Source organism: Dreissena polymorpha, chromosome 14 (assembly GCF_020536995.1).
Source record: "Dreissena polymorpha isolate Duluth1 chromosome 14, UMN_Dpol_1.0, whole genome shotgun sequence".
NCBI lineage: Eukaryota > Metazoa > Mollusca > Bivalvia > Myida > Dreissenidae > Dreissena > Dreissena polymorpha.
This window is the reverse complement of record NC_068368.1, coordinates 46,416,126-46,431,868: the sequence shown is the minus strand read 5'-3', so window position 1 is coordinate 46,431,868 and position 15,743 is coordinate 46,416,126. Positions and strand designations below refer to the sequence as shown.

Here is a 15,743-nt window from a genome sequence, read left to right as displayed (position 1 = left end):
TTACCGATTTTTTACTAAACCAATACTTTTTTTTTAACTTTAACCAAATCTACCTCGAGACTTGCAACAAGCGACTGATAAGTGACTTGGTTTAAATCATCGTTCAACACAAAGTCTGCTTAAAAAATTTCGCGAAATCCGTAATGTATACGTCCTTTAGATAAGAATGTACTTTTCTTGGTTTCAAATAGCAACACAAAGGCTTTCTTATAAATCGGCTTGATTTAAAACAGCTTTGTCTAATGAGCGTCTCAAATGCAGAGGCAATATTATATGTGGCGTCAAAAATTCCAATCTCGACGAATCTCATCGTACTGTCATGACAGGATTTCATGAAGCAGAGCTCATATGTAATGTATACAGTTAGCCAGTATAACTGAGTGAAAAGATAAACTTTATGCTTATGCACCAATAGCATGTATATAAACAATGTATGTTAAACAGTTATAATCTAAATCAAATTTATGAGTTTTGTTCATGGACGGTTTTTATTGTAGATGATGAATTCCACTCAAAAGGTCATATACTCGGAGACTAAGTTGACAAGAGGAATGTAACATATCAAGGAATGTATGTCGTGTTTATGCTTTTCCATTAACAAAGTCACCAGTACATGCTAGTAGTGCAGTATGGCCGCTAACACACACCTGTTCGGCGACAAGGAGACCAATAATTGGTTGAAAGCGTGCATAGGACTCAATGTTACGAAGGAAGGACTCGCTAACTTTCTTTGCGCAGAATTACAGAAAGTACACACCATTGTTGGTAGAAGTTGTGGAAACTGCCCAATTGAAAACCTCATACAATGTCCGACAAACCCATATTGTAACAAGAGGAAACGGAATTATTGTCCTTTTCACAAATCACAGAAACCGCAGCCATGCCCAATTTGTGATAATGTAAAACATAATATCATATTACACCACAGATATGGTGGACCTTCCTGGAGGAACACTCGTGCAGAAAAGTGGGCGCTAAATTATTGGGAGATAGGCAAATGCTACCTCCCTCCGGACGGATACAGCAGCATTTCCTCGGTCCAGGAATCGGACTTTAATGGTGTGATAAGCATCATGTTGAATTGCCTACATTTCCAGACATGTCTCTCCCCCTTATGTTTATCACCTCCACCGCCTGATAAGCAATGTCCTCTAGAAAAGGTAATACAAAGCATGAGTTAAGTGTTTAAACAGTAGTGTTTCTATTTGTTTTACTCATATCTGAATGTGTTTGCAAACATTAAAGAGTATTTCATAAAAGCTGTGGCATATTTCATTAACTTCTATTGTATGACTTTCTAAATAGTGCGTTAACGCACACTTGTCATTTCAAGTATGTGTACTTCAAAGCGAGTATTTACGATCTTTATATTTGTTTTCAAAACTTATAAAACATCAAACACAAACACAACAATTCAGAAAAAGCAGTACCAGTAAATAAATTAAGTTTAATTAAATTGCAATTATTGTTTACGTAAAAAAATCCTTCATGTACACAAGAATTGTTCTCTATTTGGAAATGCCCATTAGCTGAGGCAGCTTTGTTCATACGACACGTAGACGCGCTTTGGTTTGTAATAATAAACGTGTCGGTATCGGTGTTAATTTTGCTGTATACAGTATACTGCAGTATACTTTATTTCATTGATGGTCCTTTATTTTTCATAAACTTTATTGACATGCATAATTCATATTGATAAACTTATAAGATTGTGAGAGAGAAATGTCGACGTTAAAATTCTACATACTCGCTTTAAAATTCGAATATAATACTTGTTTATTTATTATGATTAGTTTTTTCTTAGGTTCGTCAGATTGGCCGAGATGTGCGACACACATCCGACTGCAAGGTTACAGATGCTGACTTGCAGGACTATTTCAAGACACTGTCCACGCTCCTGGCTGACCCACAATACTTACAACATGATCCTTCAGCCATCATAGCATGTACAAGACTTAGTGATGTAAGTTAAAGGGACCAGTTTATATATTTATAATTTTAGAATGGTTGTAACGTCTGTCAAACAGCAAAGAATAGTGCACATTATAAAACTATAATACAATTAACAACGACATATAAGGCAAAATAAATGTTTTATAACATACCGTTGTTTTCCCAGATATGGGTAGGCAATAAGTATTGCACTTTTTCGTCCGAACCTACATACGTGAGACCGCCCCGAAGCTCCTTCTCTTGAATTGATTTCGCATAATATTCACATCTGAATTACCTTAATGTGGAGATGATCGTACACAAATTGGCTGCAACATTAGTTTGGAGAATTATTGTGGTTTTTCTTGGTTTCCACTATTTACAATTATATATTACATATGCATACAATGTGTCTACTCTGATTGTCTTTAACTTCTCGGCCGATTTCGCTCAAACTTTCACAGCTTAATCGTCTTAATGGGTGTTTGATCATAAAGGATGGAATTTTATCACATGCCATACCCTGTGTCCCATGTAATATAACCATTACATATAATTTTATCTTACACATGTGTAATATACTTTTTAAGCGTTTTCATTGGCTTAGTTTTCGTTTATTGACCAATCGCATTTTGTTATTTTGCTGAAATGACGTTGCAACGTCAAATGACGACAAGAAATGTAAACAACATTCGGGATTTATCATTTGCCTAAATATTTATTTAATTTGCTCACTTAAAAGCATGTGATAAAAAAGATCTGACACTCGTTGTCATATCATACCATATTTTATTAAACTCGTCTAGGAAATTCGTTAGTAAGCTCGCCAAAGGCTCGCTTACTAACAAAATTCATGAACTCGTTTAATAAAATATGGTATGATATAACAACTCGTGCCAGATCCTATATGTATCCGCTGCACATTTTATAATTATGATTGGCGTTGCACTGAAGTGCAGCGACTGGTATGTAATACGTTTTTTTTCCGCTTATGGGAGAAGTTATTTTACGGATCAATGTATATATGTTTGTTGTCAGAATATCTTGCACAGTGGTGATTTTTTGTGTAAATTAGTGTTAATAAGAACTGCATGTATGCCTATTACATTAACTACAACATTTATTTCAAATAATGCAAAGCTAATTTTTATAATTAATAACTGATCACAGGGACTGGGCAATAATAAAAGATCACAGGGACTGGGCAAATACGCGAACCGGTGAAACTTTCTGGTTTTGTATAAAAACAAAACTTAATCAAAATATATTTATCTTGTAGTTTTTCTAACAATTGCGCAGACTATTGCTGTTAAAGTTTTGGTTAATTGGTTAACGCGTATTTTCTTCAATTTTACAAGACGACAGCAATTACACGGTGTATTGCTTTATTAATAACCGTTACACTACAGTCACTTATTAATATCTTAGTAAGAAGTTGATTTTTCAAGCGGTCCCGTAGTGTAGTGGTTACACGCTCGCTTCACATGTGAGAGGCCCAAGGTTCGAGCCCCAGTAGAATCAAATTATTTTATTTATGTTCTATGTTAACTTTTTGTTTTGATGTAGACATTTTAGTTTAAATAAATATGCTATTTTATTGTAACCATTGTTTATGCCCCCTGATCGAAAGATCGGGGGTATATAGTTTTTGGCCTGTCTGTCCGTCATTATGTCATTCTGTCATCAAAAATTTAACCTCACATTAAAGTTTTGCAATAACTTTTTAAATATTGAACAAAGCAACCTGATATTTGGCATGCATGTGTATCTCATAGAGTTGCACATTTTTAGTGGTGAAAGGTCAAGGTCAAGGTCATCCTTCAAGGTCAAAGGTAAAAACACCACACAAACTTTAACCTTACATGAAAGTTTTGCAATAACTTTTGAAATATTGAAGAAAACAACTTGATATTTTGCATGCATGTGTATCTCATGGAGCTGCACATTTTGAGTGGTAAAAGGTCAAGGTCATCCTTCAGGTCAAAGGTAAAAAACAACAACCTTACATTCAAGTTTTGCTTGAATAAATTGACGTGTATGTAGTAATTGAGGGACAATTGACGAGGATGAAGAAATTGAAGCACAATTGTACAGTTTTTTCACTAAACGTCATTTCTATAAAATCATACTAATTCGCATTTATAAGGTCACAGTTCACGAAACTTATTGGCATGGACTAAACAGTTATATTAGTTAAAATAATGTTATGTTTCAATATGTTTCAATATAAGATTTTGTTTTATAAAAGTATAAGTCATATTAAAGATATGATTTCACCAATGGCTCTGCAACTCGTGAAAAATAAATGTTACCATTCATGAAATGATTTTACGATTTCTCAAGAACATAAACACATATCCATCAAACCGTATTATTTCCAACATGATTTGACATATTTAATATTTGTTTTGGACAAAAACAACACAATATTTGTTTGGATTTGCATGCAGTTGCAGAATGATCGTATGTCCTTTGAAGAACTGGGCAAGCTGTTGAAAGAGGTCAATCAAACGCTCGAAAAAGCAAAAAAGACCGGCGAACGTTTTTCTGAGATTGCAAAAAGGACCTTGTCAAAACATCTGCAGAAATTGGATGCTACTAATCAGTTGGGGCTGATACGCCTTAAAAAGAAGACAACAGTTGGGGAACAACGCCTTCATAGCAAGACGAAATTTGGGGAACATCGCCTTGAAAGAAAGACACAATTTGGGGCACAGAGAATTGAAAGCAGTGTACAGCATGGCATTGAGCGCATGCAACAGGCAGCAAACAAAACTGCACAAGCAGACTACGAACGAGACGTAGCAGGTTCGTAAAAAGGTTTTGTTTTGCACACCAGTTCGTCTCAATATAAGTAATCCATTTACAAATTATCATTTCAAAAACAAAGTTAACCCAATTAGGATTTAAATTTGGCCAAAAATCCATATATTTTGTGCATAAAAAGACGTGTTTAGTTACACAATTATTTGTACAGGAGTTGCTTGAGCTACACTTCTGACCTGTTCGTCAGCGTTATGATCTGGTTTAGGTGTTTTGTTTGTAAAAAGTGTTTATGCATTTTATTCTCTTTGAACTTTAAATATGTCTAATACTAGGTCACTGTAAAGGCGCACAACATGTCCTGCAATTAATTAGAATAATTACCATTTTAAGTTAGCATATTATGTATCAATTGATTACAAATGATCATTAATAAATAAGCTATAGGAAATGTTTACATATAACAATTACATATTACTTAATGAAACCTTTCCGTAGGAGCTTTGGTTTTTTATGTAATTTTAATGACACAACATTGAATATTTTTGTATATAGTCCGCAGTATAACACTAGAGGGGTTTATTTACGAAAAATGACTTTTTCCGGCAATTTTAGATGGACATATTGATAATGCTTTTGATCTGTACTGTTTACTGGTCTGCAGGCGTTGGTCAAATGCTAGGGTTAAGTTGAGTGTGCAACATCTATGCAGATAGTTTATGTATTCTCCTCGTTGTCGTAGTCTGATATCGGTACGTAGACCTTAATGATGCTGATGTTGTGAGGTCTAGCTGAGATACAAATGGAGATGAGTCTCCTGGAGAATGGGATGCAACTGATGATGCTGTTGGGTACCTCCTTCCTAACGATGTAAGCAACCCGATGTTTGGAATTCTCTCCCATGATCCGTAACTTGTGTCGTTCGTTGATGTTTTTCCGAAGCCTTGCCACCTGGCCTAGGCTAGTTAGAACATTTGCAAGCGGTAGTGCTTCAGCTCATGCTTCAGTATGTGGATTTTTCCGCATGCAAGGAGTGTTTTTACGTTTCACGTGTGTATGATTGGTCCCTTTGCTGCCATCTTGATCGCTTGGTAAACTTTATTATCTTACTCGTCGCATCCACCTTGGGGACACACAGTGGAGTGCGCAATCATGGTTATTCCAATCCCCGACCGAGCCCGCTTTGTATTCTGTATTTTGGTTTCTTCATTTTCTTTCAAAAGGCTTGAATAAATCTTGGCGGCGCAAATTTTCTGTCGAAAAAATTGCATCTGTTCATAGAAAATGTGCCAGTCACCCCTTTTTGTTTGTTGGTCAGCAGAAGCGGTTACCATGGTGTGTTGTGTCAAGGTCTCGAAATCAGAAGTGAGATTTGAGTGTCAGGTGAGAACCAGGTGTACCAGCCCTCTCTTGGGAGCTGCTGCAAAGCGAAAAAGTACTATCTCTACCCGATGGGGGGGGGGGTTAAAACTTACGTCTGCGTTCAAACATTGGGCATCCCTGTAACTACTTAACATATGTTGTAGACATTTAAAACGCATGTTAAACATACCAAAGCTGAAAACTCTGACGTACCATTTAGCAAAGCGATGCCGCTTCTAATACTTCGAATTTTAGAGTTATGTTTATGCGTGCAAGTACCTATTCTTGCAACAACAATGGGTAGTCAATTGGAACTGGATCTTTACAAATCATATCCATTTAAAACTAAAAATATGTTTTGGAGTCTTCATTTTAGGCATTTTTCAAAGCCCATAACGCTTATTTTCATTTAAAACAGTACAGTTTAGTACATACGATTATGAGATTAAGGGGTGCGTGCGACATAACTATATATGTTTTACTATACCATATACTCAATGGCAACTATCCAGTATCTTTCAGGTTACTGACCAATTATTTTATATCAGATCTATTACTTCGCAGGCTTATACATATTAAATTCCAATTCACGAGTATGCCTGTCTTCTACTGGCAGCACTTTAAAACATCCTACGTTGCTTTAGAAGCATATTATAAATAAATAAAAAAATCACAGCTATTGAATATATCATAACAAGTGTACAGAATAAAGTCCCGCAATTTCGTGTTCCCTTTTACTCGTCTCAGCAGATGTAAAGCAATAAATAACTATCCGTCGTGTGTATGTATTGTAATGCTCATACAAAAGCAAAAGAAACATAGCCTCATACAAGTTAGTAAGTTCATCTTAAATGCGTCTCTTTAATTGATTCACGCATATTTTTTTTATGACGCAATGAACATATTTTAGATATATGTGATATTAAACTCTCTTTGTGAACTGTTATCAATAAACACTCGTTCTGAAAGATGTTCTTAATTATACCCCGCCACAGGCGGAGGGATAAAGAATTGGCCCTGTCCGTCCGTCTGTCAGTCCGTCCGTCTGTCACAATTATTTTAGGTCTATATCTCAGAAACTATATAAGATGTGAACATGAAACTTCATAGGTGTATAGATATCAATGCGGCGAAATGTCCTGTACAACAACCAGGGATTTCAATAGACGCAGAATCCTGCGTTTTGACGCGAGCAAATTAAAGAAGACTCGTTTTTGACGCAACCCTTTTGTCTTCTGTGCGTCATTTTGACGCATCGAAAATTAGAAACGTGCGTCAGTCAGTTAACATATCGAGTTCCATGGTAATAAATCCCGCTGTGCTTCTCATTGAAATTAATGTATCAGAATTTGAAACTCGGTCTATAATCGAGAGAATACCACGGGCGTTGTTTATCTTATCTCATCTCTTCCAATACACATGTCACCGTCTAAATAGTGCGTGCGCACTAACTGGGTAATTAGCAGCCGTGATAACGTGATAATTGATTGACCATCCGATAATTGCAGAGTTTTTTGCAGACTTTGCAGACGGCAAGGTTAAAGAAAGTCGGCAAATATATAGAAAAAACAAAATTGATCAAAGGTCTATTAATTACGTAGATCCACTTTTCAGTCCAGCGAGTTTTGTAAGTTTGTTAATCTACCGATAATTACGAGTAACACCCATATATCTTATATAAACTGGAATACCAGTTAATTTTTTTTATGCTAACAAGTCATGATACTACACATAAACATTTAGAAAACACATAACTTCGAGTATATATAAATTATCCGAGTAGAATTAAATTTCTACGTCATGACTCTCGCCATTGTAAATCGCTGACGTATTGTAAATTAAATTTTAACCCGCATTTAATTCAAAGTATGCAATCCAAATTACAAGTAATGGTGATTCAATAATGGAGAAAGCATTAACTGGATTTAACAAACATTTGATAAGGTTTGTTAAACCAGAAAACAAGAATGAAAATTTGGATTATTAAATTTAAACTACTACAGGTAAGACATTCTTAAGTGTACATATTTCGGACACGTATTGTATTCGGATAAACAGTAATAGATATACTAGATGTTCCATGCATTTAGATTGTGTTTTGTTACAAAAGCTATCATAGGGATGATGATAATATAATGACGATAAATATGTGATGAAAAGGTGCTATCATATATCTTAAATTACTTAAATGTGTTAAAAGACTTAAATGTGTTATGATGAAGTAGATTTTAATGAGCATAAATTATTGTTTTTACAAATAAACATAGTATAGTGATAGAAATAATAAAAGTTGTGAAATGAAAAACTTAATGTGGATATTGTTAGCACAAATTATTTATGTTTTGTCATTATCTTTGTGTACCATTAAAAATGTTGTGTTATGTATCATGGTATTGTTATTCAATAAAGCAGTATAACTTTTTAAGATATTGTGTTACTCTTAGAGCATATGTTTATCAAAAAACATGAATAATACAAACAAAAACACAATAAACGCGCTTCGAAATTGACCCCAGCATTTTTCAATTTGACTCCTCAAAATTTCAGTCCAGGGGTCATTGACTCCTGGTTTTTAAAATCTATTGAAATCCCTGAACAACTATAACCATACATTTCTTTATTAAGAGTAATTGCCCGTTTGTACATTTTCAGGGCTATATCTCAGATATCATGCAGGAATTCAACATGAAACTTCATAGGTGTATTGATATTAATAAGGAGAAGTGCCATGCTTAAAAAACATAACCCTTCACTTTCTTAAATAAGAGTTAATGTCATTTGTTGTTTTTGTGTGATGGCACTTTTCAGGGCTATATCTCAGATACGATACAACATGTCAACATGAAGCTTCATGTGTGAGTAGAAATCCATGGCAAAAAGTGCTTTGCACAAGAATAATAAACACAATTTATTTGGGGCGGGATATCAATTCATCGAATTTACTTGTATATAATCAATTGATGAAAACATTTCAATCTGTTTTTATAATCAGCAAGTTTTAGATACCATGCTGAACAAGTACATCTCCAAACATACTAGTTCTTTATTACGCAACATTTGACTAACTTATGTTGTGAAGCAGTAAAGAGGAAACGGAATTGCTGTTCTAAATTTAAGCTAAAACAGTTAATAGTAGATGAAGATGGATATAAGCACTATTTTACTTCAAACTTCAAGGCATAGCATAAGACTAATGTGGGAAACAAACAGTTAAAAAATCTCTTAAATGTTATTGTTTATTCGTTTAGTAGTCTACTTAATCGACACGGCTAAATTTAATAACATGGACACGGATGTACATTGATTGCTGTATTTGTTTAATTAGTTAAAGGGACATTTTCACGTTTTGGTAAATTGACAAAATAAAAAATGTTTCAAATTCGCAAATTGTCGTTATAGTTATATTTGTGGGGAAACAGTAATACTGAACATTTACCATTCTCTTAAATATCAATTATATGCATCTTCTTACGATTTAAAAACCTGAAAATTATAAAGCGTTGCAACGCGAAACTATTAACTAATTTGGAGAGTGCTGTTGTTGTCGTTATATTTTCTGATACAACGAGGACTGCTTATATAAGGTATAAAATACATCACTCATTGTATTAACACGGATGGCCGAGTGGTCAACGCGATAGACTTTTACTTCAGCGGTCAGTGGTTCAAGCCCAGTTGAGGGTGACTTTGTTCTGTTTTTAATTTTATTCTTGGTGTTACTGGAGCTTTTTAGATCCAATGTTTACATTTATCCACTAAAGCATTTTAATGACAAACTTCAATACATGTCAAAATCTGGGAAAAGACCCCTTTAAGTCTCTTCATGTATACCGTATAACAAAGCTTTATAGTTACATATTGATATGTATATCACTTCAGTGGATGCATTCATTTACAGTATTAACAGCAAAATAGAGCATGGACCATGTGTATCCATTACACTTTCTTTTAAAATCAGTGTCAGCAACCACATCGTAAATATCAAGTCTTGTGAACGTAGATCGCACCATTATTTGTTTATGGGTAACATGATTGTTATTTTGATATAGATACGTGCTAATTTACAGTAGCGTCCTTCATGTAAATTATCTAACCAGTTGTTAAATGCTTTGACTGTAGCGAGCGACTTTATTTGCGAGTTTCACTTTCGTGTTTTGCAATAAATTAAAATGGCGTACTTTTTTGGTATTGATGTAAGGCATTGTTTCATTATCATTGCAGATTTTCGCCGTCGTTTGGTGGAACATTACAATGACACTTCGAGCAATGTGCCTCTTTCAGTATTGGATCAGAGTCTTGATAAACGTATAACCGATATATATGCAACGCCGAAAATGCACCGTTTTGATATAGCAAGTGATGGGAAACGTGTTAAAAAGGACATAGTACTGACATACAAGGAACTCTTTTACACAGACGACACAAAGTCAAATCGACGTGTATACGTACAAGGCGAGCCCGGCAGCGGCAAGTCAACGTTTGCAGCCAAGTTAGTTCATGATTGGTGCGACGAAAATCGGCCTTCAACGGCAGCTCCCAACAAAAATGCATCGTTTGATGACGTGTTAATCATTCAAAATTTCCAGTTCATTTTTTTCCTCTCGTTGGGAGAATCAAGAGGTCAGACCGAAGTAACGCATATGATAAAGCAACAAATAATCGACACAATGTATTCTGATGAAAAACGTGATGTCATGTACACTCTTTTACTCAGAATAATAGAGACGGAAATATGCCTTGTAATATGTGATGGTCTAGATGAATGGGTGGCTCCTGACGGTAGTAACCTTGCTGAACCTTCTATGGCGGGATTTCCAAAGGACAAGTGCGCGGTTCTTACAACTTCTCGACCATGGAAACTTGCTGATGAGCGTATCAAGAATTCACGGATCGACATTCTCGTAGAGATCGAGGGTATTAGCGATTCAGCTACATTTAGTGAAAGAGTACTGCGGTGCATACTTGACAAGAGCAAGGATCTTGAGACAACCGCGTGGGAAATTAGGTGCTTCATAGTGAAGCGTGGCTTGGAGTCATTATCAAATTCACCGATGTTGTACACACTTGTTATTTGCACGTGGGTGGACACTATGGAGGAGGAGGAACATTTGAACGGATCTTCATTGTGTGCATTGTATACTACTTTTCTTGAAAGCCTGTGTAAGAAGGCGAACGATACAACTGGCTTTTTTAACGATTTAAACCCTCCTCATGTGAAGTGTTTTTCAAGAACAAGTTACCTTCGGCCTATCATTCAAAACGTAGATGTCATTTCAAAAGCTGCTTTTCATCTTTTGTTTTCTCCTGAAAAGGAAAAGTCTATTGTATTCAACGATCAGGAATTGTCAAACTATCTTACACCATCTGAACAAGAGTTTGCTCTCAAAGCGGGACTGATATCAAAACGGAAAACCAAAAGAGCTTTAAATTCGTCTATCTCATTTATCCACAAAAGCATGCAGGAATTCCTGGCTGCTTATCATATTGCCCACAATGCGCATTTGATTGATGACGTCATTTCCGGATATCTGGGACGTTATTCGGATGCATATCTCGACATATCCCAGGTGTTCATATTCCTATGTGGACTGAACATACCGGCTGCCAATAAGCTATCTGGCATTATGAATGAACAATCTTGCATTATGAATGAACATAATAATATTAATATGATTGATATAAAAAAAATTTCATATGAATACGATACGTTTCAAAGCATCATAGAGGCAGGATACACAGAGGCTGTTTCAAATGACCAAACTGGCATTCTCCTCAGACTCAGTCACTTTGATATCGATGGGGACAACTTAATGGTCATGAACAACATATGGAGAGAAAACAAGTCCAATGCCCTGGCTTTGAAAATACATGTAGACGACGAAACGGATCATGCCATACATAGTTCATCTACACATAGCGAGCCAACATCGCAGGTTGAATTTGACCTGTCATCGTGCCTATATCTGAAAGATTTGGTACTTTCTGGAAGCGGCATACACTTGCAAGGTAATATAAACAACAAAACAACATAGTAGGTTTTCGATCAAGTATTTTTATATCTCAAAAATGAAAAATCAATAAAAATATAATTGAAATTTATATCAGAGTGTTTAGTTTTGTTATGCTATTAAAATTAATAGTTCATAAAGCTATTCTATACATGCATAATAACGTGCTATGATCGGTATACATAAAGTGGAAATAATAATAATATCCCGTATCACGTACATGATGTCAAATGCATTTTCCTGAACTGGATCAATTACTTATTTCTTGGTTTGACCATTATTTTTTTGGAAATACACACCGTGATTTTGAAACTTTTGATCATAGACACCATTGCGCTTGCATAATGATACTTTTAGAGATACATGTTTTTACAACTGTTCTTGCAGTCTTTATTGCAGTTTGTGCCGTTATTTTAATGTGGTTTTCACAGATTTTGATATGTATCGAAATTTGGTGTTTAATGTTTAATTCATTAATGTAAACATTGGATCTTAAAAGCTTCAGTAAAAAAAACAAGAATGAAATAAAAGAAAACAATTTCCCTCAGCTGGAATCGAACCACTGACCCATGGAGTAAAAGTCCAACTATTAGACTACTCGGCAATTTGTGATCATACAAAGAGTATTGTATTTTATACTTTATATAAGCACCCCTCGTAGTTTCACAAAACATAACGATAACTTGCATATTATGGATATTTTAAAACATGGTAAATGTGCATAATCACTGTTTACTCACCAATATCATAACTACAACGAGAAGTTGTGGATCGGATTGTTTTTAATTGTGTCAAATTACCAAAACGTGGCAAGGTCTCTTTAAGATTTAAGAATTTATTATTGAAAATGTATGAATTTGATGCCAACATTTCACGTTGCGTGCAGCATTACCGTGTATATGAATGGCTGATTACATCGAATTTTTGCCAAGAACACAGGCTAAGTAAATAAAGTAATTGACCTTTCGACAGCCGATTGATTGACAGGCTTATTAACCAATCAGATTACTGCATAGATTAGGCCCGTTTCTATCCGCCATTTTGTCCGTCAAACTCGCCGTTGTTCGTCACATAAGCTTATACGTAATGCTGTGTTTTAAACAAAGAAAATGGTTAAAAGGTGCTGTTATGGCACTTGTTATTCAGACACAATGTATCCAGAACGGTTAAAAGATGGAACTACGTTTTTTCCGTTCCATTAACCGGGTACTAATCTTAAAAAATGCAAACGTTGGATTCGTCTTTGTAGTCGTCTCAACGAACAGCTTAATCTCAACATATTAAGCTATCGCCCGAAAGCAAAACACCTCGACGTTTGTTCTAAGGTCGTCATAATAAGATACTACGCGAAAATAGAATATGTAAGTTTTGCACCGGACACGCTATAGAAAACGAGTATCACTTTTTACTTGTTTTTCCTCTTTATATAGAAATTAGAAAGGAACATTTAAAACCATATTTTCAAAGGTGGCTAACGTTAAATAAATTTGACATTCTAATGCAGTCGGCTAATAAAAAATATTCTAAACTAGATTATTAATGCTAATGAAATGCGTAATAATAAAGACAATCAGTTATAATTTTTAATAATATCACATAAAATAGAGCATTTTTATTTCTTTCGGTTTAAATCTTCCGAATTTAATGTAGCTAGTTGTATATCGTTAAAAGTTAAGAAACTATTTTAAAATGCGCATGTAATTATCAATAGTTGCCAATAAATGTCATTTTACACCATATGTGGGCTTTCTACTAATCCGTTATCAAAACAGATGCCGCAAACTGTGAATGACCATTGACACTTTGATAGCCAGTCTGATTAGCGAGTTTTTTTTTGTACATGAAAATTCTGTCAACTTCTTATATTTTAAACATTGCAAAAAATAGTTTAAGAGGAAATTAATAATATATTGTGTATGTTACTTTTTTGACGACATTGACTATGTTACACGATTATAACAATGCTCATGGGTCATTTTGACCAAACGCATTATAGATATGTGTTATATCGGATTTCAATATAACGTTCTTTGTCTTCTTATATAATAAATTTACTTACCTTTGCCACATTTGCAATATTGCAATCGGTTGCAAAATTAACGGCTTTTAATTAAAAAACTGAAACATCTATTACTCAATGAAAAGTATTGTGACAAACGACAATGCATACTGTATGTGATAATTTGCGATAATTGGCCGACTTTGACTATAGATTAACGACTTTTAAGTAGACTTATAAAAAAGTTATGACTATTTCATAGATATGATAATTATATTCAGCATAACTATTCAATGATAATAAAAATATTGTATGGCCTTTCTGGTATACCATGAGGCGTTTTTGGTTCACTGATGCGGACTTTTTGGGAAGCCTTTTTGGTAAACGGCCTTTCTGGTACTATATCTTTGAGGGGAGCTAACCACCTATTTGATACATTACATTTAACACATTTTAAATAAAACATGATAGCAATAGAAACATTTCATGTAATTTGGACCGAAATCTTTGTGAATATCTTCCAACGTACCGATTTGCGTAGCCAGTTTTATGACGGACTTCGGCGGAGTGACCTCCCTTGAAATCGGGGGGCGTGGCTTCACTCTCGCTGTCGAAAGGTCAATTATGATGGTTTTCACATAACCATTAGCCGTATACAAACTGCAATTAATGCACAGGTTTAAATGCTTATGAAAAATAGTTTTAAAAAGTTATTTGAACAAAGCACCACGTACCGATGTGTCAACATCCATTAACATCGATTTGTAAACCCCATAAAGTCACGTGATCCTGCACCTTGGTACAGCACTATTTGATCCGAAATCCAGAGTTACCTTGTTAGTGTTGATGTCGAATTTGTTTTTTTGGTTAAAAATTAGGTTTGTGATGTTAAAGAAAACAAATATACACATCGTTCCGGGAGTCATTTAAAACGTCCGTCTTTCCCGATTCTTGCAAAAATAGGACAAAGTGATACAGTTGGGTTTCGTTACTAGCAAGAATATTTGGAAACATGGAGATTCTTATTTTATTTAAAGTAAATTTATGTAAAAATCGTTATTTCTTCATACGAAAAGATTCAAATTTTCAGTTATCAGTGTAGATATATGTTTTACACGCGTAATTAACCGCCATAATAAATGTAATTTCAATATATGATTCAAAATACAATAACATACTAATCTGATTTATTGGGATGTGTTTTGATTAATTTATTTTGGATATAATCAATATATATCTATTTAAAATTTATTGTTCAATTAAGAGGTGTCTCTCAGCCTTAAATCAAAGTGTTTTGTGTCATGTTGGGTACGATAAAATCCATATTGGGAGTAATTCTGTGATAAAACTACATAATTCAATCCGTCAGTTCGCCCACCTTAAAGTTGGAAATTAAATTGTCTTAAGAACTAACACACCTTATTGTTGGTTATTAGCTCCACTGGCCAAAGGCCAGCGGGGCTTATGTCATGGTCCTGTGTCCGTCGTGTGTGCGTACGTGCGTCCGTGCGTTAACTTTTTCCTTAGACATCTTCTTCTCATAAACTACTGGTCCAATTCTGATGAAATTTCTCAGGAATGTTCCTGTGGTGAACCTTTTTCAAATTCGTTCAAATTATGCCCCTGGGGTCAAATTTGCCTTGCCCCTGGGGGTCAAAAAATTGAAAATTTACTTATAT

General features: G+C 34.8%; 4 protein-coding genes across 11 annotated transcripts in view; all 4 read left to right on the top strand.

Annotated features, from left to right (window-relative positions):
* Nucleotides 1-15,743, top strand: part of LOC127857964 (uncharacterized) — a 309,606-nt gene that overhangs the window by 3,348 nt on the left and 290,515 nt on the right. The window lies entirely within an intron of this gene.
* Nucleotides 1-15,743, top strand: part of LOC127857972 (uncharacterized) — a 169,244-nt gene that overhangs the window by 50,139 nt on the left and 103,362 nt on the right. The gene's annotated exons all lie outside the window — the stretch shown is intronic.
* LOC127857970 (uncharacterized) overlaps nucleotides 515-15,743 on the top strand; it is a 28,528-nt gene continuing 13,299 nt past the window's right edge. Inside the window, exons 1-3 of one of the 2 annotated variants that reach the window (XM_052394772.1) lie at nucleotides 515-1,160; nucleotides 1,805-1,963; nucleotides 10,279-10,414. In XM_052394772.1, coding sequence (XP_052250732.1) covers nucleotides 630-1,160; nucleotides 1,805-1,963; nucleotides 10,279-10,368 — 780 coding nt within the window. In that variant the 5' untranslated portion in view covers nucleotides 515-629 and the 3' untranslated portion in view covers nucleotides 10,369-10,414. Of the gene's footprint in view, nucleotides 1,161-1,804; nucleotides 1,964-10,278; nucleotides 10,415-15,743 lie in introns of those variants that run through there. The other variant, XM_052394773.1, reaches the window with a different exon arrangement.
* Nucleotides 11,069-15,743, top strand: part of LOC127857969 (uncharacterized) — a 289,700-nt gene continuing 285,025 nt past the window's right edge. For both annotated transcript variants that reach the window (XM_052394770.1, XM_052394771.1), the window contains exon 1: nucleotides 11,069-12,063. In XM_052394770.1, coding sequence (XP_052250730.1) covers nucleotides 11,109-12,063 — 955 coding nt within the window. In that variant the 5' untranslated portion in view covers nucleotides 11,069-11,108. The remainder of the gene's footprint in view (nucleotides 12,064-15,743) is intronic.